At 36.1% G+C, this 27,564-nt stretch overlaps 2 protein-coding genes across 2 annotated transcripts in view; one reads left to right on the plus strand and one right to left on the minus strand.

Annotated features, from left to right (window-relative positions):
- Positions 1-27,143, minus strand: LRRC17 (leucine rich repeat containing 17). Its single transcript, XM_016145944.2, has 4 exons — positions 26,826-27,143; positions 10,765-11,672; positions 4,453-4,608; positions 1-812 (listed from the first exon to the last, which is right to left on the minus strand). Exons 2-4 carry the CDS (start codon positions 11,534-11,536, stop codon positions 415-417), a joined length of 1,326 nt encoding a protein of 441 aa, XP_016001430.2. The 5' UTR covers positions 11,537-11,672; positions 26,826-27,143; the 3' UTR covers positions 1-414.
- FBXL13 (F-box and leucine rich repeat protein 13) overlaps positions 1-27,564 on the plus strand; it is a 241,176-nt gene that overhangs the window by 101,444 nt on the left and 112,168 nt on the right. Inside the window, exons 10-12 of the mRNA XM_016145844.2 lie at positions 13,602-13,654; positions 17,703-17,803; positions 26,756-26,885. Of these exons, the coding sequence (XP_016001330.1) occupies positions 13,602-13,654; positions 17,703-17,803; positions 26,756-26,885 (284 nt within the window). The remainder of the gene's footprint in view (positions 1-13,601; positions 13,655-17,702; positions 17,804-26,755; positions 26,886-27,564) is intronic.

Here is a 27,564-nt window from a genome sequence, read left to right on the forward strand (position 1 = left end):
CAGAGAGGAATGACATTTTATTATTACTAAGCATTTGTATCTTTTCAATTTGATCATATTTAAGTATGTACATGCAGCTATCAAAAGGCATGTAAAATATTATTCGCAAAAAGGCGTAAAAACATTTATACAGGACTTTATGAAATTCTAATACCATCATCAGGACCCAACTTCTTTAGGTTATCAGTGTGGAATCATTACCAAAGGTCATTCTGCAAACAGGCAGGAAAGTGGGATGAGCATACTCCCTTGATTATATAATTGGCACAACAACAATAACAATAATAAAGAAACCTTCCTTTAGCTGGATAACCCTGCATAAATAGGCAACACAGTTAATCAAAATGTAAACATACAGTTTCCTGACACCATAGAGCAAAAATTAAACTAGTCGTGACCAGAAGAATTTCTGTGTTACCCCACTATAGTGATTCTTACACTTTGTTTCTTTATTGTGTGATCCCTATGTATTTTTTCCCATTCATCATCATCTGTATCCTGGTCAAATGTTTCAGGGTATGCTGGTAATTTGTCTTTAGGACATTCTTCATAGTAACTCCGAACGTATTTTCCCACAAACCACCCTTTGTATTCTTCAGGCATTTTGCATTCCAGGCCATGATAGTGAACGTTGTAGTGGTGCTTTAACCAGTAGTAGAGGTAGTGGATGCTATAGTCACATCTCCAAGGATTATCTCTGAGCCACAAGAGTTTCAAAAAATACAAGTCTTCTAATACTCCATAGTCAAAGTTTTGCAGACTGTTGTTTGATAAATCTAACTCTTCTAAGTGTGTGAGTCCTAAAAAGGCAGCTAGAAACAGAAAATATTTATTAAACTGATGAGTAATTGGGTTAAATGCAACTGTAAGGTGTATTATAAGGACAAATATAAATTAAAAATAAGAGACTTAATTTTTTTCTGTTGAAAATAAAGGAAAAGATTTCCCTCTCCTCCTTTTTCACAGAGTGTGTCAGAAATGTATACATGTCCTTTAAAAGAGTAACAAGGATTTTTGTCAGATTTAGGAGCCAAAAAGGTCTTTACTCAAGGAGTTGGGAGCCCTCTCCTTGAAATATAATTATCAAGAAAGATAGCACCCCTATCTCCCCATTTCTGTGGGTCAGTAGGAGCCTTGCTCCAAGTTGCAAACTACTTGTCATAAAGATAGAAGTTTGTTTTATTCTTGACAAAGCCAATTTGCTAACAGAGTCAGTCACCCTAATTATAGGTAAAGTTATGATGAACCGTATGTGACAAATGGTGCTGTCAAGTCCTCTTATCTACGGACTAGTTTTCATTTATCCTGAAAACATGTATGCATTGGGTTGTATCTGCTTGGTTATATAAAAGAGTGAAATTTCATTCTGTCTTTGCACTCTCTTAGCAGATTGCCTGTGATGTGCATCACACTCTGGTTCTATGTTTATTCACTAATAAAAGTTTTTTTCTCTACTACCTTTCTGGAGAAGACTTCTGTGTTGGGAGAAGAAAGCTTTCCCTTTTATTAAATTTACTAGAACACAATATTTTATATGAAAAAAATCAACTTAAAATTAGTTTTCTGAAAGATGTATTTTGGGCTCATGTGAATTTTTTTATACTCACTGGAAAGATGACACACACAAGGTATGAATTAAGAAAATATTTCAAATATAAGATGTAAGTGCATAAAAAATGAAAAATGAAAAATGACAGCTCCTTAGGATATCACTAAACTCTGAAAATGCCTAGAAAACAGCCTTTTCCCAGGTTAGGGGGAGGGAATTATTCTCTTGTAGCATCCAAAAACAAAACAATTTTATCAACATTATGAAAATATCTGTCCATTTTGGCAAACTATGTTAGCTATCGGCTTTGAATTCATATGTATTTAATTCTGCTAGAGGATGGATAATTAAAATAAATATCAAACACAACACACAATAACACAACAAAAAGCTCTTTTATCCCCTTTTAAGAGTAAAGAAATCTAAATCTAGATTATTTCTATTTCAGTTGATGTGGATTGACCAGATACCCTAGAATTTATAGGTCAATCTTAATTTCAAATATTTTGTTCCTATTTCAAATATTTTCTCATTGCTGTTTTAAAATACTCTTGTTAGAACATACAGTGTCCTTATTTTAAATTTGGAAAATATGCTCTCATACCAACACCATCAAGCATTTTCATATCATTTGTTCTCAGACAAAACCCATAATTTCCCCTAAAAAGCATTCTTCCTATTTTGGTGCAAAGCAAATAATTGGGGATGCAGGTTGGGGGAGAGCAGGGCCTGGGGAGGAGCAAAAGGTTATTAGCCCTTGTAATGATAGTTCTGAAGATAATGCATTTTATTCCCTATTTGCTAACATTCTGTGAGTCAACAATTTACTTTTCTTAAAACAAGTCAGTCCTTCAGACTGAAAGCAAGTGTAAACATTCCTAGATTTTATTTTGAAAGCACTATAGTTGTTACTTAGACCATATGTATCCAGGCACTTTTGGAAAGCTAGTTTTTATTTGCTTTTTAAAGTAGGTAAAATCCCTAACAGGATATCTTCTTTCCCTTTTATGTAATAATATCTGGTATTTTATGAAACTGTTATTTATACTTTTTTAAAGACTGGCAGATCTCACTGCATTTGTATACCTACCAGCATAAGCTGTTGGTAGTGTTTCATCTCAGAGGTCCAGAAGTACAGAAGGTCTTTTATTTGAAAACTTCTTTAGGTCATTTTTACTTATTTAAGTGCTGAGATAGTTTTTTTGTTCCAGAACATAAACCAAGAAAAGTGGTTAGCATTTGGTAGGTGTTTAATAAATATTTGTTAATGTGGAAAATACTTTCCTGGGACTGAATTGAGCAAAGGAGAAAAAGAATACTACTGCTGATAACGGAGTTTACACTGTGTGTTAGCAAGGAAAACACATTGAATAAACAGGATTAAAAGGCCTTTAAGAAATCCCAAGGATGGAAAAGGAATCCTCACAATTATGGGAATTTCATAATTGTTGAGGGGAAAATACCGCTAGAAATAAAACAAGCCCATTTTGCTCTATTATCTCTCTACATTGTCTTCTTTCATTCTTCTCTAGCTTTCTTTACATAATGTAGTTCTATTATAATTAAAATATTATTACAGCATTATTCACTACTTTTATGTTAGACCTAACCTTTATCTCTTTAGAGATAGCTCTAAAACTTGTTTTCATGAATACTTTTGATAGTTGGTAAGCTAAAGTCAAAAGGAAATCAGGCTCTTGCCCAGAGACCTGCAACACGGTATGTCTTGTGGTTCTTATGGAGCAAGAGAGGGTTCCCACCTCCAGAGGCTTCACTTTGTGGCCTTGCCTGGCTTTGTGGACTGATTACCAGTGACGCCTTCACACTAATACGGTGATTGCTTCATTTGTGAGAAGGGTGTCTCTGCAGTATTCTTATTCACTGTGAAATGAAAATTGCTTTTGATCTCACAACTTAAAGATACTCCCAAGTTTATACTCTGTGTATAGACCAAGCGTAGCATATTTTCATTCCCTTGGGAAATTTGTAACATTCTGAATTCTTAATATTTTAAAAAGATATTCTTAATACTAAAATATGCCTTTGTAGCTCTAGATCATTAATTTTCAATTTTCACTTCTACAATGTTAAAATCTTTATGTTCTATTAATAGTATTAAGTTACCATTAAGAAAAGCTGAAGAAACAATTGTACTCAAAATATATTAACATTGCATTATCAATAGTATTACTAATCATTTTTATAGACAGGACTTTTCAAATTGAAGTAGCACTGTGAAGGCACATATATTATGTATGTTATAAATCTAATCAATATTGCAGTAATTCTCAGTTCTTTCTAAATACAGTGGGTTTACTTAACCCACACTCTTGTTTTTATAGTTTGTCAGAGGCTTTGCTTAGAAAATGAAAAGATTTGAAGGATGGAAAAGAGAACTGATCTTAATCTAGGATTAGATAAACTATGACTGGCTCCGGTTTCGGCACATGCTATCTCAACTTATGAACTTGGTGCTTAGCAGATTTTTCAAATTTGCTTTAAAAAAGTTGTTAAAGTCCTACTTTAAACAAGTTGGGACTTAATGACTAGCAAAGAAAATCCCAAGTCTGAAGTTCCCTTTAAAAATCACTACAAGTTTAGCATTTTATTGACCATTAAGTACATATTCTTATTTTTTTTATTGTATTCTATAAAACACTCTTATTTGGACCAATTAAACTGTTGCTTACTAATATATAGTATTATACTTCATAAAGCAATATTCTGGAGAACATTTCTCTGAGTGCCAAACAAGTTCTAATTTAAGCACCATGTTTACTTTGAATTCTCACTTCTTATTATTTAGTTTCTTTAAAATGAAGTTGTATTTACTATAAATGTTGCCATAGAAGAAAACAGAGAACAGCTGTTCCCAGTTTAAAGGGCTATTCTGTGGAACTTACCAGGGTCTATGAATTCAATGCCATTGCTGCTAAGGTTTAATTTCTTTAGCTCATGAACATCTTCAAACTCCTTGGGTCGAAGTTGGTTGATTTTATTGTACGACAAGTCAAGTTTAACAATATCTGGAGGGATGTTGTTTGGAACTTTCTTCAGCTCTGGAAAAATTAATAATATTCATGTTATCAAACTCTCCTCTGACCCTCATTTACTCTATCACTCTTACACCTGTGTGATTGAAGAGTCACTCTTAACACCTGTGTGATTGAAGCTCTTAAAGATAAAGGGAAAAGGGATATCTAAAGCCAAAGAACATATGTATGAACAAGGAAGGCTTAGCATATGCTAAATTCCACCAAAGCCTGGTGAACCAAGTGCATCATGCTTAGAGGAGCAATTCCTTGCTGAGCAGCTGTTCAGAGAAACTTCCTAGAGGCAACTGCAAGAAATCAAGGGGAGAAGAACAGGTAGCACATCTCAGTTGGCTCAGTCATCAGGTGAAGTGGTGGGTTCACTCCTGGCTATCCATTAGAACCACCTGGGAAGCTTTTAAAAAAGACTGCTAAAACAAAACAAATCAAACCATTCTATCTGTGTCCCCTCCCATTCCCTTACCACTCTCTAGGAGTTTTCACTATTAATTATTGCCTCTTTGATGCATCTTCATTTTATCCCCCTCCTCAGGTTATTTCTGCCAACAATTAGGCTCAGGTCTTTCCACCCTAAAAAACAAACAAAAAGCTCTTGAGCTTGGGGACCCTTGAGCTGTTATCTTATTTCTCCTTTCCTTGGATGTTACAATTCAGGGAAGAGTAGTCTTGACTTGACGCCTCTGCTTCCTCATCATCCACTGATTCCATAAATCCTGTGATCTAGTTTGTATTCCATCATTCCCTGGGGTTACAGCCGTAACTGAACTCCCCAGGAACAACAATCTTAATAGTGCTACTACAACTGCTTTTGCTGCTGCTCCTGATATAGGAAAATCCTCTGGAGAGGAATCCAGGTTATTTTTCACAGGTTAATAGGAAATTAATGTTCACCCAATTTATCTCTTACTATTTATGTTTGTTTTTAAATCCTGCTTTTAAAAAATATGAAGTTTGTGTATTTTATACTTTAGCGTGATACTTGCCCTTTCTTTTAATCCTTAGAAAAATATTTTTAAGAGGTTTTATTCCATTTTAAGTAGGGCAAATGAAGCCTATGAAGAGAAACAAACCTGTTCCTACAAAAGAAATTTGGAAGGTGGTATCCATAATGTCCCTTTCAGTACAGAATAATTGAATTTCTGACAATTTCTTCTAAATACTAAAAAAAACCCCTGTTATTTATGATTTTTAACCCATAGTATATTTATTTTCATAAAGACTCGAGTTTATTTTTTCCCCACTTTTAACAGCTCAGAATCTATGATTGTTAATAGTATGGTGTTGGTAGTTTCTTCTTTTGTTTCATTTTTTTCTTAAATTTGCTTTCTCTTCTTGATAGGATCTTAGGGTTTAGTATCAATGTGCAGGTGCTCCAACAATTATTAAATGACAAGAACTCTATGAGCTAAGTACTATTATTAACCTCATTTTACAGAAGAAGAAACTGAGGCACAGCTTGCCCACAGTCACACTTCTAGAATTTCAACATAGACATGCTAGCCCCAGAATTTATGCTTCTAACCACCATGCTCCGCTGCACATTCATGGCACCTTTCTGTTTCATTTATTCTCTTCCACCTGCTTAGAATCCTCAAGCTTGGCAGATAGGGTCAAATGGGCACTGGGGAGCAACTGGGGTAGAGCCAATATATTGGGATGGCCATGAGACCTTTTTGGCTCTGTATTTAAAATGGCATCTCCCAGCATTCGAGTGGGCAATAACAAGAATAATAATAATACCACTAGCCCTTGCTTTTTCTCAATGGTAGTTATCAACAGCAGACATAGTGTACATTTTGCTGATTTTTTTTTTTTTCATTTTTGCTATCTTCTCACCATGGAAGCTTCATAAGGGAGGCTTAGGACAATGCCAAATATGTTATAAATAAATAAGTGGTATGTGGTAGACAGCTTTTAAAATGGCATCCAATGATTCACTCCTTTGTGCAAACCCTTCCCCCTTGAGTAAGGGCTGAACATAGTGGCTTATTTCTAACAATAGAATGCAACAAATGTATGGAATGCCACTTCCATCATTAGGCTACAAGAAATTGTGACTTTTTTTCTTACTAGCAGACTCTGTTTTGCTAGCTTTGATGACTCAAGCTGCCATGTTGGAGAGGCTCACATGGCCAGGGATTAAGAATAGCCTCTGGCCAACAGCCAGCATGGAACTCAGGCCCTCAGTCCAATAGCCCAGAAGGAATTGAATCCTGCCAACACTGATATAAGTTTAGAAGAGAATCCTTTTCCAGTTGAATGTTCAGATGAGACCACTTCCCTGAACGCTGGTCAACATCTTGATTATAGCCTTGTGAGAGATCCTGAAGTTGAGCCATATATGGTTTCTGGACCCACACAAACTGTGAAGTGATAAATTGTGTTGTTTTAAGCCATTAAGTTTTGGGGTAGTTTGTTAGGCAGCAATAGATAACTCCATGATAAATAATAGAAATTCATCAAATGTTTATTAAGTTTAATGGTTCAGGAATATTGAGGCTGCTTGTAATAACAATGTTTTAAAATTTTCAGTGATCTTATTTCTGTCCTTTGATAAGATTTTTTTTTTTTCTGTTTGACCTAACATACTGAAAAGCGAAAGATTTTAAAACTTGAACTTATTGTAATGTTGCAACAGCGAGATAATCTTCCCTTTCGTATCAGCAAGACCCTAACTGGAGAGCTGTATTGTCTCTTGGATACTACATGCAAACAAGGAGAAAGATATCCTAGTAATAACTGAAAACCAGAGGTAACCAAAGACAGACAAAAGAAATAATACCTTGGCATTTAGCATTTAGAATAATTATTGAGAATGGCTGTGACATCTTCTTAGAGGGCATATAAAGGCAGAATAGAGTTTTATTTCAAAATAGCCAGGATCCCACCTCTTCTCACTTCCTCCGCTGCTACCACATTGGTCCAAGCCACCTTCACCTCTTGTTTGGATTATCCCAATAGTGTCCTAAAACCATGTGATCCTGTTAAAACGTAAATCAGATCACGTCATTTTCCCAGGAGACTTCCCATCTACCAGATGGCAGAATCCACTCTCTTTCCATCTCACTATGAAAAAAATCCCAAGTCCTCACCAAGGCCCTGTAAAGCCAGTAAGGGCATAGGTCTTTATTATCATCAGGGTCAGCATCTCCTAGATTCAGGAAAACCGGCCGTTTATCAGGACTTACTTGCTGAACCCACATCTACTAGCCTGGATATGAGCATAGATGACAGACACCTCCTAAGCAATCACTATAGGACAAGCTAAAGTGGGTTAACCACAAATAATGGGTAGAAAAAATTGTTTATGAGAACACCCTGAAACCCAGCTTAAGCAATGTGGTGGACTTGTGGAAGCTGGAAAAAAGAACATGAATTGCAGAACCAACTTTTGCATGGTGAGCAGCAGCCCTGGGTAAAAATAGAATACACAAATAATACCAGGAGATGCAAACCAAAGCCTTTACTAGGAGTGTGGCTTAGAAAAACATAGAAAAATCTTATTTGTTGTCTTGATGAGTAAAAACAGTTCTTTAATTCTTCTACCTTAAACTTGAATGAGCATTGCAAATACTCATGTAAGATATGTTTGTTTTTAATAAAGATTATATAAATACAAATTTTCCCAGACCAGAAGTCAAATTTGGTCACTGTCCCATCTCTAGACCAAGTACCACGTTGTTATTTGCTGCTACTCAAAATTTTTGGTAAACCTTTAACAAATATCGTATTTACATGATTATCACCCCTGGCAAACCTTGCCCCTCACCCAATGAAATCTAGTTGATTTAGAGGAGGAAACTAGGAAATTTTTCCATGTAAGTTCCCATTTGGTTGTCAGAAATGTCAGAACTACTATGAGGGGATGGTGGTAGTAGGTAAAGAGACATAAATAGGCTTGTTTATTGCAAATAAAAATTCTTAATTATTGTTTAAACCAGCAATGAAATTAACTTCAAAGGCAGCTGGGAGCAATTTATGGGCATAATCATCCCCAGCCTTAATCTTAGAGGTAAATAAATCCTTTTTTAAAAATGGTCAATTATTCTGGTAAATGTGAAGCTAAAAAGCAGTTTTAAAACTCCAACTGTCATGTATTTTTGGCAATTCTATTTGCCTCAATATGGCATAAACATGCTTTCAACTAATTTCACATTTATTCCATTTGAAAGACTAAGTCGTTGGCAAAGTGCCTGTTTCCCAGTGAATAGAGCTATTATTTCTTTTTCTTGCTGTCAGATGTTTAAGGCAAAAATAGTGATATTCCACGCCTATGTGGTCAAATTGTGGTCAAATTCGCACATATTAGGTACCCTACGCACACAATCTGACTCATCATCCATCAGCTGGGAAAGTCACAACTTCTGAGTTAGGGGAATCTGTATTCAGGTTCCCCATGTGTGATCAGGTGCATGGTGTGTTGTACAGAGCCTAAGAGGAGGGTTCAATACAAGGAGGAAGCACCTAGAAAGCTGTTATAAATTCTTGGTTAATAGATGTACCCAGAATCTTGAAGGAAGAGATGACATTGCATGGTGGTCAGTGGCTTGGGAACTTCTTGGGGACTCCCTGTGTGATTTTAGAAGGGCAACTTACTTCATGCCTCAGTCTCCTCACTTATATAATGAGGATAATAGTACTTTTTTTAAGGCTGTGAGGAATAGATGAAATAGTGCATGAAACTGGGCACACTAAGAGTCTTATTAATATCACTGCTAGTTCCACACTTGTTGGCACGTTTTAGGCTTCAACCTCAGCTTTGGAGTTTGCCTGCGAGACCTCTACCAAGTGCCCGAACCTCCCTGAGGCTCATTTTCCTCGCCTGTGAATGGGGATCCTACTACCTTCCTGGAAGTTGTGTGTAGAGTAACTAAAACATAGTAGGTTCCCAGTTAAGGAATACTCTTTTAAATTTATAGGATTCCAGAATAGCATTTCCCAGGTTACAATACTGTAATTGCTCTATTATGGTTTTAAATTATATACAATTCACAGAATGTTGTAATAAGCAAACTTTCTCATGCCACCACAGCTGTAATGGGACCTAACCAGGTGCCACTTTACAGAGTCAGAGTGGGCCAAGGTTTGCGCATGACTTTACTCATAAATGAACAAATCTGAACAATGAACAAATTTACTTCTGGCTCAAGTTGCCTGCTGCTTCATCATCAACAAATTCCTGCTTATGGTTCCCTTGAGAGGAGCCAGAGCCTCCATGTTCCTCTTAACTTTCCCTTTCTGCTCCTTAAGAAACAAAACGAAGCAAAACCTCCCAAAATAAGCAGAAGGACTGACACTGTGCTCTATCTGGCCTTAATTTAACATTACAAACAAGTTATTAATCCATGCCAACAATGAAATATACGGATGTTGTCACAAGGCTTGTTATCTTAGGGTTGATTCGCAATCCCAAGGCCACGTTTTGAGAACATCTTCACTAACATGTCAAGAACATTACCAAAATCTCCCTTTTGTTTTCTTATTTCATGATGTATCCTGTATGTGCAAATCTTGCACAGTACTAGCCCCATATTGTGTAGGATATAAAACCAGTAATGATTTTCAGGAAATAGGTAATTAATATTCTAGAAAGATTTCCTTAGTCTCAGAGTTCTCTGATTAAATACTTTTAACTTTGTTTTTTTCAATATTTTTATATTTTAAGGACAATTAAGATATAAAATGTTAGTATTTATTAAAGCCTTGAGATTAAATTATAAGACCTACAGATACACCATCACTACATCCCGCTTGGCCTCCTCTGACAGTGCTCTCACCTGTCCTTTTTTGCACATGGGTTTCCCTAGGTTATCACGTACCCATGGACGTACACCATTTTGACTTTACTTGGTATTAAGTCAGGTTACGTAGATGGCATTTGCACTCGTTTTCATACCCACTGGTTTACCTACATAAATTAAATTACATTTGATTTAAGATTAAAGGGATTATTCCTGCCCTCTTCTAATCTCCCCTAAATTACCAATCGTTTCGAGTTTGGGCTCCAGAAAAGCTTGGATAAATTCCATTGTCACTGGAGAAAGATTTCCAGTGGAAGTTACACCAGAAATTCTAAGACATGGCGGGGTATAGGGTAGGTTATGAGATCCAAAGAGCATTTTAAATCATCCATTAAAATGAAAAAGTAAGAAACTTACAAACCTTTTCTTTTGCAGTCCAGTGTTTGTATGGGAAACACATAAATGTGGCAGAGAGAGGAGTCCACCTCAGGCTTGATGACAGGGTGTCTCCCTGACACTTGGGATTTTGGGGCCAATTGGTCTTTTTCTTCTTCATTACATAACTCTTCGGATTTTATCTGCCGCAGTTTTTTATTTTTTAGTTCTTGTGGGCTTTCACACTTGGCGTAGTTCCCCAAATTTCGGTTCTTTGGAATGTGCAACATTGAAATGAGTGTTTCCATGTCACAAGTACAGTGCCAGGGGTTGTCATAAAGGCGCAGGTAGCTCAGCAGAGGTGTATAAATAAACACTTCCTCAGTCAAGACTTTTATCTGGTTATGCTGCAGTAAGAGAGTAGTGAGTTTATTTAAACCAAAGAAAGTCTCGCTCTCAATTTTGGAGATCTCATTCTGTTGCAGATCCAAGCTTTTAAGCTTTTTAAACTTGGAAAACATGTTGTTTTTCAATATGCGGATCTTGTTTCTTGCTAACAGCATGTGCAGCAAATCCTGAGGCCAGCCAGGCAGCACATAAACTAGTTTCCTTTCTTGACAATCTAAATATTTTTCGTGAAGATACATGTACACTTCGCAGGGGAGGCCTGGTGCATAGCGTTTGACCAGGTTGGAGCCTCTCCTGCCCCCACTCACCCTGCCATGACCAGCTCGGTTTCTCACACCCCCGGGGCTTGCCTTGCGGAGCTCAGAGGCTTTACAAAACAAGAGCAGGATTATGATGGTTACCACACGCATCTTGACATCCAGCTGGCCCCAAGTACTTAGTGTGACAGACACAACAATGAAAGAATTCCTTTGAAATCCAGGTTTGGGTAATCTTAACTAATGCAGATGGAGAGCCTGGAGATCCAGCTGAGGTGTGGTGGAGTCCCTAGGTTGCAGGAGAAAAAATTTTCAGTTAAGGACCATTGAATATTATTGACAGATAATAGCAGCTTTTTTTTTTTTTTTTTTTTTTTTTTTTTTTTTTTTTTTTTAAGCGAGGACATTCCAATTAATATAAAGGCACATATAGAATAGTGGTGTATAGGCTCAGCACCCTTGTACTTACTTTGTTTTTAACAACTAAATGTAAATGTTTGGGCCCTGAGTTTGAGTCAAGGCTCTCTTACTTGCTTAACTATGTGACCTCAGGCTAATTATTTAACCTCATCTTCCGTAACTGTAAAATGGAGCTAAGGATAGATACTTCTAGTATTGTTGAGAGGATGAAATGGACCATGCATCTAAGACTTCACAGTGCATGGTCCAGAGGAAGTATTCCACAGTGTTAGGGCTAACTTAGCATTATGAAAACCAAAACTGGTAGTTTATCATCACATTGGATTCAAGAAATTAATGGGATTCTCCTTATAGCTTTGAGATGTGCAAACGAGAGTAGGACTCCAATGGCTGTCTTCTTGAGCTTATTTTTTTCTCTCCTTTACAGTCTCCCAATCACCAATCATGTTGAATGTGGATTCCAGAAATGCTCAGGGTAAATTGCAACTGCCCTTGTTATCTTGTACTTCTTGGCTCAAGGATCACCTTTCAGTGAAGCTTTCTCTGATGGCTATATTTGAAATCACACCCCTTCTTAGCTATTATATTTTTAGAGAAATATATTTTTTCCTTAGTAAGTATTAATGATGACTTTCAAAATCTGCACGTTTAACAGAATTGTTTTCATATTTTTAATCCTGCAGGTGGTTTTGGTTTGCATTTATTGCTTAGGACATAGTCAATTCTTGGCAGAGGAAAAAATGTCCAAAATGGATTTATAATTAATAACATTTCTGTTGTTATTACCCAGGGTCTATGTGGTTATGAGTGGCAGATGTGTTTTCTATTCAGTGTAGTAGTGTGAATGCCAGGGTCACTCCCCAGCCTGGGGTTTTCCTGCTTGATGGGGTCCCCTCCACCTGGAATACCTCCCCTCTTCTTTGTCTCAAGCATTCCTCCCATGCACTGTTCTGTGTCTCCTCTCCTAATTATTTCTCTTCTGTCTCAGATTGGGGGGTCTCATTTACCCTCAGTCAGGACTCAGAGTGTCAACTGCGTATCACTTTGCCACTCTTTGTCTTCCTTTCTAGATTGTAAGCTGTGTGGTTGCCTCTGGTCCCAGACATTTTCAAGGCACTTGGCCTTTCTGACCTTCCAATCTCTACCTGCAATTCCTTGTAAATTGTATGTAAATCTAACCTAAACATTTTGTCATTTATTATGCCTACTGAATTATTTATGATATGCATGGTGAAGTATTTGGGGGAAAGCATGCTTTGTTTGCAACTTACTTTAAAATGCATTAAAAAATGGATTGAAGGATATAGAGATGGGTATACAACTGGATATGCAATAAAGCAAATACTATAAGATATAAATTGCAGAATCTAGGTGGTAGATTTATTCATTGCGCAATTCTTCAGTTCTCTCAACTTTTTTGTATGTTTGAAAGTTTCCATAATAAAATGTTAAGAAGAAACCAAAAAAATGAACAAAAATTCATGCCACAAAATATCAGGTTGGTTTTCTTCAAGTGCTTTGAGCTGAAAGCTCTAAAATGTACTGTTTTTCCCAAAGTAGTATATTTTTCCTCTTCCTTCTGTAATCCTGAAACAATAATAAACATGTGTATATATTTTAACTTTAGAGCCAAAAGAAATCTTTTTCTGGGAAAAGAAACCATGTACTTAGAATAAGTTATTTGCCAAGGTTTTTGTTTGTTTTCTAATGAATACATCACATTGAATGTAGGATGGAAAACTTTAAGTTTAAACATTTGTAGTAAGTTGTTTAGTGATGTGTCACTTGTTTGATCTAGGCTTCTGTAAAAATTTGCAAGAGCTGAATCTCTCTGACTGCCCAACACTCACGGTGAGTATGAGAAGCTTCTTTTATTGTTGTTACATTGATTGGAACTTGCAATGTTGGAGTGCTAATACACAGAGATGTTGCCAAAATACATGCCTGTGTGCTCATTTAGGGTTAAATGTGGAAAAAAAACAAACTATGTTTAACATTGGCAAGAAATTTTATCCCATTTATATAGTGCTATTATTAATCCTGTAGATATATGTCCAATGTGGAAACTATTCAACAATTACACAAACATGGACTATATTTATATTTAAAGCCATGTGTATGAGACAGAAAAATTGAGCTCAGCAGGAACAATAGGCTCATTTACATGGTCTTCACCGTGGTGGTGCCAAAGAAGTTAGAAATGAACATGTAACCCTAGCCAGCTTCTTCCTGGTCCCTCGTCATCTACCTCCAATCTGTCTTCCACTCCATGAGCACATTAATACTGTTTCTAAAGGCAGATTTGACCATTTCACTCCATCTTCTATCATATATACATCTGCAGTATTGAATAAAGCCATCTACACTACTAAATAGAGTCAAAGCTCTTTGATATTACTATATTTTGGAGACCCTCTCTAGTCTCGCATCTGCCTCCCTTTCCAGCCTCATCTTGGTCCAAATCCTACATACTCATTAAGTTTCAGCAACCACAAGCTGCTATGATTTCTTTGCTGCATTCGCAAAACTTCTTTCTGTTTTGCCTTTGTTCAGTGTTATTTGTTTGGAATACTCTTTCCCTTAGTTCTCTGGGGCTGCTTTCCTCTTTGGCAGGTTTTCAGGCTTGCTTTAGGCACCTCCTCCTTTACCAAGACATCACTGACTCTCAGGGCTGGGTTCGCTGCTGCTCCTCTGAGTTCCTGTCATAAGTAATCTTAATCTCAGTGATTCTGCCTCCTCCACTAGCCTAAGAGGCCCAAAGAGCAGAATATGTGTCTCATTTTTTGTGATAGTCATAGCACATAGCACAGATCTTACATAGTAAACACTCTATAACATTTTTTTTATTAAATACAACTATATAGAGATATCTTGTAGGTAATGGACAACATTGGCTAGATTTTGAGATTCTATTTTGGGTTGACACTTATATAAGTCATACATATATAAGCCAAAAGTAAGTAAGATCAACCTAGAGAGAGAGAAGGTATGAGGAGAGTTACCTAGGATTGAACATTGGGAATGCTGACTTTCAGGAGGAGGCAGAGGAGAAGAAACAGCAAAAGCTCTTAAGAAGGAATAGTAAGAGAAGTAGGTTCAAAACAGAGAGGTATCACAAAAGGCAAGAGAGCAAACAGTTTCAGAAGGAAGTGACAACAGTGAACAGATAAGAAAAGGACCAAGAAGTGCCCCTGGATTTGAGAATTAGAAGGTGACTGGTGGCTTTTGCTAGAACAGTTTCAGTGAGATATTGGGGCAGAACTCTAATTGTAGTGAACTGCAAAGTGGACAACAAGTAAGAAAATGAGGCATTAGGTATAAGCCCGTCTTTCTAGAAAGTGGCTGAGGTGATGGCAGAAGGAAAATAGAGGCAGGGAAACCTGTTTTAGGTTTATAGAGGCTGGTGGAGACTCAGATGAAGCAACTAATGGAGCAAGCCCCTTAGGAGACAGCAGACACTAGAAAGAAGGGTCTGATTGTGTCCTGTACCTCATTAAGCTCCAGCTCCAGGGCACAGGTGAAAAGGCTCCATGAATTGACTCTCGCTTGCTGCCTTCCCAGTCTCATCGTTATAGTTCTTTCTTTCAAATTTCTATTCTATTTCATTTTTTGTGAATTTTTTTTGTACTGACTATGTTAATGATATATTTATGTTCATATATAATAGTATAGTGGGAATTTATATGTTAGAAAATATAGGTGTTATGGGTATTTAAAAACAAATTAAGTTTCAGTTCTTGCTCTCAGAGAACTTCAGTTTTGCACTTAAATAAAAGATCATATTCTTTAAAGTTAGCTTTCTAATAGGAAAGTCAGAACAATACCATCTGCATTGAATTTGTGAACATCAAAATCTGTTTCAATTTTAGAGTTTACTAATTTACAGGGCTAATTTTATCCAACTACACTTTACTATTGTTTTCCACTTTGAGACATAGACTGGGAAACATGTTTACATTTAAGGAATTGAGTAACGTTCATTTAAAAAGCTTTGATTTCTAAGGAGCTTGCCTTATGAATATATTACATTGAGAAAGATTGGAATGCATTGTGGACAAATTACAACTCATTCTGCAATCTATCATTTTTGCATTTATGTGCTCTAATATTTGGGGATTAAAACTTGAGTTATTTTAAATACTGAGAATAGGAGTCATTTGAATTTTCTTAGGACAGAAAAATGCAGAGAATGGTTCGCTCCCTCACGTCAAAGGGGATATCAGAATCCTCTATGATAAACAAAGCATATTCCAACTTCCTTTTCCTAGTCCCCAAATTTTCGTCTTCACCATGGCTGCCTCTCTAAGGGTGTATAAACTGACACTCTATCCTCTTCTTGCCCTCTTGCCCCATTTCATTTGTATTTTTGCCAGACTCTTCTAACAGGTGTGCAATCACTTTGACATTTGATACCATAACTATTTTTGAAGATAGATGTCATTTCCATCAAACTATAATGCCACCATAATGGTTGTTCTTTCCATTCCTGCTGGGAAAATTATACTGTATGCTTTTTATCTATCCATGTAAATCCAAATCCTACACTTTGGTGGTGGAGTATCTAGGAAAACTACTGACAGAGTGAATGCAGTGGCACAAGTACAGTGCTTACTGAAAGCCCCACACTTGCACTTATGTGGCATTGGCACACAGATCCTTTCCAACAGTAGAACTACCATTTTACAACTTATAAAAGAAGCTTGGGTTTGCTGCCCCTATAAATCATCCAATTCCTGTCTCATGTGATAGGAGCTTGATTTGCAGGATTTTGTTATTTTTAATATATCCATGACTACAAGATAGCTATGAATAGAACGTTAAATATTGATGATCCTGCTGAAAATAAACCTCTGCCATCCTTAGTGGTGTTTAGGGTGACCATATGACCATACAGAATTCTTCTCCAAACCACATCTCCTAGCCAAGTGACAATTTACTTCTTCCTACAATGACCTATCCTTTCAGGACCAATGTACCACAAATATTTAAAACTAGCTGACCTCTTCAGTGTTCTTGGGGAAACTCACCAACCATCATTAAATAAATAAAAACCTGCTACTTACTCATTCTAGAGCATTTTATAAATAGTTATATATAAATATGAGAAGCAGCTCCATTGCAATGAAAGCTTACAATTCATCTGGTCTTGGAAATGTCATTTTAGGGTTCATGCTTGAAATCAGTATTTTCTGTCTGTCTCAGATAAGTCACATCATTCTTTTGTACCTCAGTTTCAGCTCTCTGGGGGATAGTTGCTTGAATTTTTTGAGATTCTCCCCCACAGTACTCCCAGCACTGAAATTTTGTCCAATATGTATATAGCTAATATTTTACTTCAGGCCATCTAAAACTTGCCATAAATTTGGTGCAAATCTGTTTAGCGGTTTTAATATATTTGGTAACAAAACCACAGAAACTTAATTACATACACACATACATATACATTTATATATAAATACAGATGTAAATATGGGCTCACTTTTAATGAGGTCCAATTGAGAGCATTTACTATTCTTGTCCTTCATAATAATTTCAGTAAATTTAAAACTGATCCATTTTTAATCACTTTCATGCATCTGAAGTGTTTAACACTTTGAAATTTGAGCTTGAATTTCCTGTCACAGAATTGAACCTGTAAGGATTCAAATTTCAATGCAGTATCATTGTGATGAAATGGGACTTTATTTTCAAAAAAAAGAGGAAAGGGAGGGAGTAATGAAGCTTCAAGCAAAACGATCACCTTCTATTTAATTTGATTTACAACTAGTATCAAAGAATACGGAGAGGCCAGGTCTTGTATGTACATTTTTAAAGAAGGGAGAAGGATGATAGAGAGATGATGGGGTAATAGTGAAGCCGACTAGACTTTGATAACATTATTCCCTCTGTTTTTATGCAGGATGAATCAATGAGATACATTTCTGAGGGTTGTTCTGGAGTCCTGTATCTCAATCTATCTAACACACATATCACCAACAGGACAATGCGACTCCTACCAAGGTAATGAATGTTTATTTGTATTGCACAGAAGTGTACTGGCTTACTCTAGCATCCCCCCAAACAGTACTCTTTTGCCAAAACCCCATCACTGGGGCACCACTATTTTGATAACAGGATTGCTGCTTTCCAGTCCCCAAGCTGGTGCCTATCCTCTCCTTCCTTGGTGGGTCCAGGTTGAATAATTTGTCCTCTGCCTTGTATCACTCTTGAAGCAATGTGACCAGTAGCTCGAGTAGGCTCTGTTGTCTCTTGCTGGTTCCCCCTTACTGAGCATTGAGGCCTGGCCCCCAAATTCTATTCCAGCATCTGGGACTTCTTTACAACAGAACACCATTGTCCTGTCTCCTTAGACTTTGAGCACTGTGTTCCAAATCCCCCATTGCCATGCTTTGGTTACCTATGGAACTCCCACCACTACTGATTATTTTTCCATCTGTGTACTGTTGACAATCCTGGACACAAATGTTGCTTCTCCTAAGCCAGCACTTCTTTGGAGGAAAAGAAACTGAAGAACACAAGACATTGTCAAGAGTTGATAGAATATTCAAATTTATCACAAATTTATGTCATTCAATTGTTCTTTATTTTTACCAAGGAAAGACTAATCATGAAGAGTATATGATCATATTGGGACAAATTCAATGCATTTTCAAGCTACTGTGAATGAATAAACCATTTTAGAGACTATGACTGTTTGAAATTCTTTGAAAAGTAACAGGGAGACATTTGGAAAAGCTTAAACAGAGAAAATTCTAGGTAGAAATTTTCCTTATCTCCTCTCTCTAAACATTTTCTGAATATGTGTAAGCCTAAAAAAAGTGGTAAACCTCTTACTGGAAGCTTGGAATCAGCTGAAATGGGAGTATACTACACCATGGAAAATGGCAATCAATACAAATTAGGGCTTTATTTGTTTTTTTGTTGATTGTTTTGACTTGAGAAAATGATGAAGAAAACAATTAATAAAGCAAATTAAATTAAAAAATGTATCATGTTTGTAGCTTCAACATTGTTAATAGCACAAAAGCTGAGGAAATATTCTTTTAATCCCTGAAAACTATGATCTCATTCAGCATACTATTCATTCACCTCATTGATGGATGAGTGAAGTCTGACCATATATCTCCGATTTTTTCACCTTTGTTTTATTCATCAATGTAAATTAAAATATACCTATTCCTAGTCCTCATTTTTTGATCTTTATTTTTATTTTGGGGTGAAAACAAGAAATTCAACAGAGTAACAGATTTTTTTTTCCTTCATGCATATGAGAGAAGACAAAATTATTACCTATATCAATGAGTTTCGCAAAAGTCAATGAAAGTTTTGTGTGAGGATTGATTACATGGAATTGACAATAGAGTATTGTGTATTTTATTATTAATTGTGAGTTGTATGCTATACATCTTTTAAATCTTCAAAATAGCAAATGTAAAATAGGTGTACAAATTTGTAGTAAATGTATGTACATTTATATGTATACACTTTTTGAAGTGCCGGTAGAAATCTACTACGCTAACAATTAAAGATAAAATAAATTAAGAACTAATTTATATTTTTCCAATAGTCTCCCCATCAAGAACATAGTATACTTCTAAAAATTTTTTCAAATATTCTTAAATATTACAATAAAATTTTGTTTTCTTCATATGGATAATTTTATGGAAATTATTCCTAGGTATCTTTTTAATTGCCATTGTGAATAGTATGCTTTTAATTATATTTTCTCATTATATTTTATGAATAGTCATTTTTGGATGGGTATAAAGTACAGATATCTTTTTAACTTTTCATTTGTATGATTTAATTGATTTCTTTTAAAACAAAAAAATGTGACTAAAATTACTTCTAAATAAGAATGTCATATTATAATAGTGATATATTACTCTCTTATTATTATCAAGTTTCTCTTAATTTATTTTAATGTTATTTTCTATATAATGATTAATAAGTAGTATGTTTCATTATAGATTGTAGCATTTATTCACATAAAATTATATTCTTTATCCTATACAGTCACCTTTGGTTTTTTTTTGCTTGTGCTTTTGTGGAGTAATGATATATTCCTGTATTTTTAACCTTTGCATCCCTGGATTTTGGGTTTGTCTTTTACATGCAGCATGTAGCTAACTGCTATTTATAAAATTTTCAGTCTCTTTCCCTTTTTAAGAGGGTAGTTTAAAAGACTATTATTTCTTATCAAAATTGAGTTTATAGCTTTATTTTTGTCATCTTGCTTTATGTCTTTGATTTTAAAAAATTATGTATTACTGTACTCATCATTTCTGCCTTTTGCTATATAAACCATGTTGTTTACTTTTATAATCTGAAGGTATTTCAAATGTATGTGCACATTCTGTTGTGTATTCTAACTAGTGGCTATTTGTATGTTTTTAAAGAACCTGCTTTTCTCTATCAAAGTCATGATGAAATGATGACTTTGGCTCCCCCTGTATTAGACAAAGATCTAACACACTTTAATTCTCTCTTGAGATGCTTCTCCACTTCTGCTCCCCTAAAACAGATACTAACACATATTAATCATATTAAGCATAATTTTTGTTAATCATTTAACTTCCCTTTTAATATTCATTTTTGGTGTTTGTACTCAATATTATAATTGTATTTATAATGATTATGCAGTCCTAACTCCAGTTTTATCATTCATTGATAGTCCATTTGTTTCACAATTTCCTTATTCTTTAATTTTGATTTTAATTCATCCTATGATGACTAGAATATAGTTTTAAAACTCTTTATTTGGAAAGATGTGCAAGTGTTAGACTTTCAGCTACTGTTTTCTGAAAGTGACTTTCTATTGTCATTTGTCTTGGAGGATGAATCACAACTTCTTTTGGTGTGTAGTTCTTGAATCATACCTCTTATTTTATCCTTAAAACCCTACAAATGTTGCTCTATAATCTTAGAGATCTCTGGTTAAAGAGAATCTAAAGCCAGCTTAATTTTTTGTTCTTTTGTTGGTAACCTATTTTTTTTCTGCCAAGATGCTTGCAAGAAATTCCTTTCCTCTGAGAAATTTTTAAAAAACTTTCCAAACTTAATTGTGTTCTCTCAATTAATTTTCCTGGAACATAGTAAACATTTGAACATTAAAACTTAGATCTTTTCTCAGTCAAGGAAGTATTTTTCTTTTTAATGCTTCTATTCCATTTGTTCAGCTTTTATCTCAAGAATCCCCTTTTATATTTAGATCAAATTTTTATTCCTGCCCTTCAAAGTTGTCATCTTTCTTATCATTTTTATTTCTGAATACATTTCCTCAACATACTGCATTCTCTATATCAGTAGATCTTTGTTTTGTTTTTTCATATGGGTTTTGCTTCTTTGTCTTCCCATTTTGGCTACCCTTCTGTGTCTGTTTCTATGTACTAGCAAAGCTCCTCCTGGTCTTATTAGCATGTAGTAGGTGTGCAGTGGCATGGTCCTGAGAGGGGTTCAGCTGCAAGCCAAATTTAGCCACAGCCTGTGCCCCTCCCTGGCCACCTGCTAAGATTCAGCAAGTGATCCACAGATGCTGTGCTTACAGTTGCCTCAAGAAACAACACTAGAAACGAAGGCCAGCTGCCACTAGTGTAGGTCTTGGAGCTGCTCAGCAAGGGACACAGGAATCACCAAGGACACAACTAGATGTGGCTTGGGTGGGGCCACGTGTTGGGGGAGATGGGGTTTCAGGGAATCCTCTGGGCTGAGAGACCTCTGTTATCCAGTATGATGTTGTCTCAGCTATGGCAGCACTGAATCCACACACTAGGAGGAGGGAGGGCTCAACAGAGGAACAATGGATACCTCCATCACTTCTGCCCTGGAGGAAGCCTCACCTCTAGCCTTCGTTCCAACAACTCAGTATCTCCCTGTAAGTCACCAGTGCACCCTGAGCAGCCGACCTAGTGCCAGTTCTCAGAGTGAGTGAGTCTGTTACTGCAAAGTTGAGTCACAGTTGCAGCTGCTTTAAAAGGAACATCTGCCGTTGTCATAGCCTCTGTGCCACTCGGCCGCTCAGGACTGGTAGCCTCATATCTTCACCATTTCATACCTCCTACCATTGCAAGGTGATTTCCTATTTCTCTTCCACATTGTAGGGCTTCTGTCCATCTAGGCCCCAGGTGATTCTGCTTGCTGTTTGCTCCATTTTTTCATCATAACTTTGATGTGGATGCAAGAAGAGATGAACAAGCCGCTTATCATCTACACCATTTTGCTCAGTCTCTCGAGAATTTTGTTTTGATTTTAACTTCTAGTCCTTGCTATTGAGAGGACATTTAGGATAAATGCTATTTGATATTGATGTTTTCTGTCACATGAAAAAAATGTACAGTGGCTTTCTTATCTAAGAAAAAAATCATATTTCATAATGAGTCTCTATTTTTGCTTGTTTTTCATTGTTTCAAACATGCTTAAGTATGCAAAAATGTTCCTTAAACCCAAAATAACCAGAGAAATATTATTTGTTGTTGCTGTCATTCTCTCTTCAATGCCTTTAGTATTTCTTTCCAAGAAATCATTTGCCAGAAGATGTATGTAATATGTTTGCCCTTCTGGTAACATTGACTTGCCAGTTTTTTATTTGAATACTTTCCTCACTTCTTTGGGGACTTGTTTAGTTTTCTAAAGTTGAAAATAAGGACTGCCCACAGCTTATGCCCATTCCAGGACATTTTTTTGCTTTTAAATATTTCCTGAATTATACACTTTCCATTTATTCCTATTGCCACAACCTAGGTGGCACTCTCAGCACCTCACTTGGAATAGCACCCTGATGGTTCAGCCTCTGGTCTTTCTTCCTTCAATCTGCTCTGCCCTCTCTGCCATCAGCATCATCCTGGAACAAATAGTCTAATCATGTCTTTGACATACTTAAGGTCTAGACTCTTCCCTTACTGTCCTTTAACATTATCTGATCAAACTTATCTGCCCAGGTTTTCTAAGAGAAGTCCTTAATTCCCACCATCTGATTGCTACATGCTTCTATTTCTCTACAGCTGGAATGCCTTTCTCTTTCTCTCTGCTAATCCACAGGCTTTACACCTCAAGTCACATCATCTACCAGAAGTTCATGGTCATTTCTCCTTTCCCTGAATTCTAATAGTAACATTCATTCACTTATTCACCATATGTTGATCAATTACTGTGTGTGAGACAGTCTAGGCATATAGTGGTAAGTAAAGCTATTATGATCCTTGCTCCTTAATGGAACATTATATGCTATAGTGGCATGTTGTCTCATTATTTTTCATATAGATGAATTGATCCTTCAATTGGCTTGAAAACTTCTTTTTGTTAGGCACTCTCATGTTATATGGTCTCACCAGTGGCCTCCAGAATGGGGCAGACAGAGGTAGCTGTTGCCTTGACTGGAAATCATCAAAGTCTACCCTGTAGATAGGTCAAACACAGCCTTTGAATTTTCTGTAGAAATTCTATTATGTGAAAAGAGTCCAACACTTGACTCAAAAGAATCCTTATGTAAATATTCTCTTTTATAGAATAATCCTATGTCTTAAAAAAAAATACATTCCTTCCAGTTGTAACTGCCTCATATATTGGAGATCTAACACAGAAGACCTCAATTCTTTAATGAAAAAAAAAAAGCCAGAAAAATGGAGAAAAAATTCTCTGTAGTTTCTTCAAGAATCTTAAAGACTATCATAAGAAAAATAAATCATGAAGAGAAACCCTCACCTTACATAAGAAACACTTAGTTATCAAAGAATTAGAAAAAAATGAAACTCAGACTACAAACACTACCTAGGAGAGGAATCAGAATTATCAAGTTGTTCCTGGGTTGAGAAAATGATGAACCAGATCTTACTTTGTAAGGGACACATTTCTTTGCTAAAATTATGAATAAAAAGCAGGAGTATTGTATAAAATTTGCCAAATGCAATTTCACTGTCAACTGATACTTTCCTCCTCCCAGGAAAAAAGTATCTGCAACCCTATAAATCCCTAGAAAGGCCTACAGGGCCACTCAAGATTCCTGTGCTTTGCTTTCAAATTGATGGCTCTCATGAAGTTCCACCTCAAGAGAGCCATCTAGAGACTTTCAATATGGGAGTCATTTGGTCTAATGAACATCTCTTTTGCCAAACCCAATATTCTTAACCTTGGGTGAATGTCCCAAGGAGACCAGTGATAAAATTCAGAAGTTCCATGAATTTTAATGGGGGAAACAAATCTTTATTTTTACTAATCTCTAACTGAAATGTAAGTTCAAAATTAGCATAGTTATAGTAATCCCCAGGACTCTCACCCATATAAATTACAAATGTTTTCTTATCACAAATATTTTCTTATTATAGTTGTTACAAAGATTTCAAAATATCATTAGCACTCATCACTACTTCAAAATCATAGTAGTTATTAGATCTCTCTACTAGATCTTATTTAATATGTTAATAAAGATGCACATATATTATCCCATTCATTTGATTTTCTAAAGCATCTTGATAATATTTTTCAATGCAATTGGCTGCTTTTGTAATTTTAAGTATTTTCTTTTATGCATTAATAACATTATGCTGACAAAGATATATGTCCATATTATAAGTATCTGTGACAGACAAAAAGTTGAGAAATCCTAGCTTGATTCCTACTTTTGGCATTGTTAATTGATCACGTGGACTTTAAGAAATTGAACGATAGGCTTGAATCAGATTTAAATAGATTTGAATATGCATGATTTGTAACAGTTTCATTACTAAAGTGAAAGAAAGACTAATTGAAAATGGGGTAAGAAGAACAGTCTGCAAATGATTAGGCAATGCATGAGAGGAATAAAAACTACATCAGAGACTATCAATATCAACAGAGTTGAAACCAATGACCATTTATACCACCATGACCAAAATGAGGGTATAGATGCAATATGAGGACCCCAAACTCTTGAATCAGTCATATGCACCACACTTGTCAGATGAGTATTTATTCCATTAAGTGGAAGAAGGTAGTACAAACTCGATAAGAACAATTGATATATTATTATTATTTGAGGGTAGTAGTAGCAATAACAATATACATTTTAAAAAGCTTCTACCATGTCTCTGCTGATTTTAATCATCAAAAATCACCCTCAATATAATACTATTGCATCCTCGTTCTCATTTAATTGTCACACCTTTAAGAGGAAAGAGCAGATAGGATTATACCCATGTTATAGATGAGAAAACTGAGTTTCAGGAAAGCTGGAGGCCCCACAGTTGGTTAGGCTTGAAAAAAAAAATTATCATCTCCCCTTAACAAATGCGGAAACAGTCTCTGAGAGGATAGGGAAGGGCAGTGTCAGGGCTGAGATTTGAATCCGATTTGGTCAGATTCCAGAACCTTGTGCATTTTCCATTGTGTCATGCTAACTGCCTTACTACTCCTTTCTCCAAATCAGAGGGCTGTTAGAAATGACATCCCTTCCCACCCTCGACCCCATCCCCAGAAACTTGTACTTCACTCAGTTGACTCACAAAGATACACTCCAGGGGAAGAAAAATAAAGCATTTTCAAAACTTTGGCATAAGTCTTAGTTAACTAAACGTCCCTAGGAGAGGGGATGTGTCTTTGGGTTGTTAGTGTTGCTTTTCCTTTATGGCCCTGCCTACCCAGCCCCTGGGGAACCCAGAAGGCATTCCTCTCTGTTCTGTTGAATTTCAGGGACACAGCCATTACCCGAGAGAATGTGTGATCTGAACCAAATGATTTGCTATGGAATGGGAATCATTATATCATATAGATGTGTTTTTTAAATTGTAGTAATAAACCTGATTAATGATCAATGCTTGCATATCTTATTTACCGTTTTTGTGAAGGTGAACTTAATTAGTCATCATGGGCTTTTGAGGGACAGAGAGGCATCTTTTTCCACTCTTGTTCTTTTGCTTTTTAATTTGCTGTTAAACTGTTGCAGATCACAAACCAAGAGCATGCTGTTAATTCCATTACAAGAGCAGGCAGTAGTGGGAGTTCTTGCACTTTTAAAAAATGCCAGGCTTAGGAAGGTTTGGAAAATTGTCCACAGAGTATCCTCAAACTGTGAGCCCTTGCACAGTAGTACCGACTTGCCTAATTACCTTCTCCTTCTCCTTCTCCTTCTCCTTCTCCTTCTCCTTCTCCTTCTCCTTCTTCTTCTTCTTCTTCTTCTTCTTCTTCTTCCTCTTCTTCTTCTTCCTCCCCACCCCCACCACCCCAAACCCTGGGAGCTCTCATTTTGGTCATGGTGGTAATGCCATACTTAATAGACTTCAACTCCAGTGTGATTGATAGTCTCTGAAGCAGGTTTAATTCCTTCATTTGTTTCCCACTCACTTGCAGACTGTTCTTATCCCATTTTAAAACTCTATATCTAATTGTTGTAGTCTCTTTTTAACTATAGTAATGAAACTGTTACAAAATCATGCATATGCAAATCTATTTTTTCAAACCATTTGCTTATCATATCCATTTTAAGAGCCTGTAATGTTTAACTTTGCCTCCTTTCTGCCCAAATCTTCACTCTCATGTAATAGTTAATTGTCATTTAAATGTTTACGAAAGGCTTTGTCCTTCTAGATATTTTGCACATTGTTTTGGTGCGCCCACAATAAAACCTAAATGCAACAATAATGCAAACTCTATAACTTTGTTTTCAAACACAAACTAACTTCCAAACAATAGGAATACACGAATCTTCCTGCCCCCAAAGCTTTATCTTAATCAACTTTCTTAAAAATTTAGGCAAATTTTCTTTATTTTCATTTGAAATGTAATTAGGCATTATCCGATATAATACTGCAATCTCCTTAACAGGAAGAGAATTAACAATAAAGTTTAAGTGTTGAATATCTGCAAAGAGAAAAGATTAATTTACAGTTTTACTTCTCTTTGTCATAGTGGCTTAAGAAAGCTGTGAGGAAACAACTATAGTCACTTACTTTCCTTCCTCTCTCTCTCACCCTGTCTTTTCAGGCATTTCCACAACTTACAGAATCTTAGTTTGGCTTATTGCAGAAAGTTCACAGACAAAGGTTTACAGTACCTGAATTTAGGAAATGGATGCCACAAGCTCATCTATTTGGACCTTTCCGGCTGCACTCAGGTTTGTCTTTCAGTCTTCTCTTCTCTGCGGCAGGCGGGGAAGTCCTATGGAGGACGGGCTACATCGAGTCCTCATGTTATACTAACACTGTGCGCTGTGCACAGACTACAACTCACTTTTCGGAGGTTTTAAATTACATGGCCACAGCTGCTTAAATTTTCCCCAGGATCGCTACTATAGGCTCTTGGCTTCCTTCCACTGGAGTGTCACAGCCACAAGCAGGCAGAGCTCATTGGATGATGAAACAGACCACTTCTCTGTAGATACTCTGAGCACAGTTGTAATACTAGAGTCCAAATCTTGAAAAATTTAGAGTTACTACCAAGATACAAACAAAAGAAAACCTTTTAGGAGGAGAATTTGCAAAGAATTTCCTGAAAAGTCAATTAGCTCCCTTATAGGCTTTCAAAAGTAAATAGCATTGGGTAAAATGCTGCAAGTATAAATGTAAATAAGGAAATACAACAAAGATCATAATTTTAAAAATTGTCTTCTATCCTTAGAATAAATAACATAAAGATTTGAGGTCTACATGGGGATGTATTTAAATTTGAAAAAACAAGATTAAGAAAAATTGGGCAAAAAATAGGGTGGAGTTATGGAGGGTTGGGCATGGAATTTTTGGAAATAGATGCTGCCTCATCAATAGTTTCTTCTGCTCTATTTTGGTAGATTTAAG

The sequence above is a fragment of the Rousettus aegyptiacus genome, unplaced genomic scaffold, assembly GCF_014176215.1.
Source record: "Rousettus aegyptiacus isolate mRouAeg1 unplaced genomic scaffold, mRouAeg1.p scaffold_m13_p_13, whole genome shotgun sequence".
Taxonomy (NCBI): Eukaryota; Metazoa; Chordata; class Mammalia; order Chiroptera; family Pteropodidae; genus Rousettus; species Rousettus aegyptiacus.